The sequence below is a fragment of the Semicossyphus pulcher genome, unplaced genomic scaffold (genome assembly GCF_022749685.1).
Source record: "Semicossyphus pulcher isolate SPU_LCO1_2020_fin unplaced genomic scaffold, fSemPul1.0.p SCAF_5, whole genome shotgun sequence".
In the NCBI taxonomy this organism is placed as follows: domain Eukaryota; kingdom Metazoa; phylum Chordata; class Actinopteri; order Labriformes; family Labridae; genus Semicossyphus; species Semicossyphus pulcher.
In genome coordinates this window covers 3321570-3324957 of record NW_027211726.1, presented here as the reverse complement: position 1 = coordinate 3324957, position 3388 = coordinate 3321570, and the positions used below count along the sequence as shown (strand labels likewise).

The window sequence follows — 3388 nt, the reverse complement described above, 5'->3', positions numbered from 1 at the left end:
TCTGATATATGGATGGACAATGGACAATTAATGGATGGACAATCGATGACCTCACCAACAGACCACAGTATGTGAGGCTTCAGGACTCACTGACTCGGACATGGTGGTCTGCAGCACAGGGGCTCCACAGGGTACAGTGCTCTCCCCCTTTGTCTTCACCCTGTACACTTCGGACTAAAGTTACGACTCTGGGAGCTGTCACCTCCAGAAGTTCTGCGATGATACAGCCATCATCGGGTATGTATCTGAGGGGAACGAACAGGAGTACAGGGAGGTCATCACGGAGTTTGTTGACTGGTGTGAGCTCAACCATCTTCAGTTCAACGCCAGCAAGACGAAGGAGGTGGTGATTGACTTCTGCAGGAGAACACCCCGGACTGCACCGGTGAACATCCAGGGATGCTGAGGAGACTGAGGTCCTTTGAAATATGCGGGGCTCTGTTACGGACATTTTACGACACTGTGAGAAGAAGCGCTACCGCAGATCCTTCAGCCCATCTGCAGTCAGACTTTATAACATCAGCATCACTGTCTGATCACAATACTCTGTCACTCATCCACCAGTCACTACATGGCAGCTGCTTTGCACTGTTTTTCTATGTGTGCATATCTACTGTAACATATTATTAAAGTATACTTTGGTACATGTACTGATGCATTTTTATTACCTCATCCATACCGTGCAATTATGTCTGTGCTAATACCTCTCATGTGCAATTGTTATTTATTCTGCAATATTTCACTTTACTTATCATCAACCATATCACCATGATACACACCGTGTGTGTTTTTGGTGCAGTTTTTTTGCACAAAAACGTAACCATCCACAATAAGTGAAAGGTGTACATAGTGTATATATTTATGATTATTTTTATATTATTGTATTTTATTGTCTTTTTGTCTTGCCTCTTTTATCCATCACTTGTTTTACCCTGTCCTTTACTTTGAGCTGATCAATAAAGTGTATCTTATCTAATCTTATCTTTAATGATACAGTCTGTATCAAAGAAAGAAAGTCTCAGGACAATTCACTGTTAGAATATACATGATCAAATCTTTATTGTTTGAAATGGTGAAACCATTAACACAAGCAGAAACACGTTCATGTTGAAACAGAGAGAAAAAGAGTTTAAGAGACAGGGGGTCGGACTGAGAGCAGGAGCAGAGGAAAACCAGGAGCAGAGTCCCAGTGAGTCAGATCAGTACTGGGAACACTGGTCTCTCCTCAGAGTCTCTGAGAGAGGAGTCTGGGAGCCCTGGGAGGCCTCACAGGTCACAGAGCCCACCTTCCTCCACTGGTCTGCAGTGAGCCTCAGGGTGCTGCTCCAGCTGTAGCGGCCGTCCTTCTCCAGCACCGCGGGGCTGCTGCTGTCCTCCCAGCTGCTGCTGCTGCCGCCGTCCACCTTCCAGGCCAGACTCCAGTCTGAGGGGAAGCCCTTGTTGGCCAGGCACATGAGCGTGGCCTTCCCCTGATCCAGCTCCTCACTGGAGGGGGGCAGCACCGTCAGGGTGGGACGGACATCACCTAGGAGACACCAATCAGGTTAGAGGACAGGGAGCACACAGCTGTCAATCAAACAGCAGACACTTGGACACCTTTACTGTGTGAGAGTTGATTTTGTGCATTAAGGAGTTTCTGTCAGATGTTTTTTCTGCTCCATCAGTCACTCACTCACACATTGTTTCACTTCCCTTTAAGAAGCCTCTCATGCACATCAGCACAGAGACAATCATCACACAGAATGACCTGAAATACACAGAACTAAGCTTGAATTGAAATATGAAATTTGGCCTGATTTTAAAACTTCTTCTGCATAATTATAACAAGCGTTAACAAACAGTATTATAAACTTTTGAGTCAAAACAGAAGCAAAGTGAAAATATGAAGTAACAATCAAATGACCATCCTAATCAAACAGGTCAATAGATTTTCAAAATGTCAAACAGTTTTTGAAAATATCTGAGATAGTGTTCATTTTTAAATGGAATGATTTATCTTTACATCGTTCATTTGACTTCAATCAATGACACTTAATTCATGTCCAAACGGTTATCATTGATTTGTAAAATGAAATGTAATATTGACAAAACATTTGAAAAACAGGTTTTATATTTTCTGCACTTCAAGCTTCAAGTTGAACTTTCAGTCTGACACTAATTTGTAAAGAACTGTTTAGTGAACTGTCCTGAGTGAACCTCCATGGTAAAGGAGGACAAATAAAAACATTCATAGTTAAAGTGTCACATTTAAAAAAGAAATATTTTCTGCATCAAACATGAACAAACTGAATTGAAACATTACTTTACACATTAGATTTAGTATTTGTGCAGAAACTTACTTCCAACATGCAGTCTGGTTCCTCCACCAAAAGTCCACCACAGTGATACAAACTCATTGAGCCGCCGTACAAAAACCTCTCACTGTAGAGAGACACGGCTCTCTGACTTTGACACACTGAACTAAACTTTCAAACTACCAAGATGCAATTTTACAATGAAAGTGAGAAACTATAATTAACCCAGCTTTATATTTTCCATTACAATGATTTTTTGTATTTCTATTGCTGGGCTGAATTGTGTCTATATCCCTGTAAAAACATTCAATTAAAAAGTGAAAGGAAACTTTTGTCCTCCAGTTTGAATAGAAAGAAACAATAAAGAAAAGAAGCTCCTGAAATCATTTCAAGTGTAAATATTTGACTTACTTCCAAACTCCAGTCTGGTTCCTCCACCGAACGTGTCCCACAGTGATACAAACTCATTGAGCCGCCGTACAAAAACCTCTCACTGTAGAGAGACACGGCTCTCTGACTTTGACACAAACAAACTCACCAAAATGAGTCTCTGTGTGCAAGATTTTTACACATTCAATCAAAACTGACAATAATACAATGCTACAAAGTTTAAGACAGCATGTTTTTATTGATCATGTTTTAATGTTGGAACTATTTTGTTTCTGTAGTGTTTAATTTGTTAGAACCAAAGACATTTTTTCTCCATCAATTTGTCCAGAAGCATGAACCTAAAATCAGATTGGATTGGTGTTAAAAGATGTTTAATCAATAGTCAGATTCATTGATTGATCCATTATTAAACAGCATCATCAGGGTAATAAAAGTCCCTGTTGGAGTGGGTCAGAGCATTTCCATAGAGAGCCACTTTGCATCAGCAGCACCATGCTCCAGTGCTCTGGGAGACTTTATAGTCCTGACAGTTGAACACTGGATGACTGACAGCTGTCCTTCATGACAACAGAAGCCACAGAAATCCTCCTCATCAAAAACATGACTTTGACCTCCGTCCTCATCTGGACTCTCCTCTGCTGCTGCTTCACAGGTAAAGTCCAGAGAATCAAACTCCTCTCCTCTATGAACATCCGTCCCTCTGA

The 3388-nt window shown here is 41.1% G+C and overlaps 1 gene segment (V, D, J or C); it reads right to left on the bottom strand.

Annotated features, from left to right (window-relative positions):
- Nucleotides 1–1199: 1199 nt before the first annotated feature.
- LOC138608639 (Ig kappa-b4 chain C region-like) lies at nt 1200–3178 on the bottom strand. The segment is given in 3 exon segments: nt 1200–1525; nt 2340–2417; nt 3160–3178. Coding segments are annotated over 3 exon segments (423 nt in total).
- Between the last annotated feature and the right edge of the window lie 210 nt (nt 3179–3388).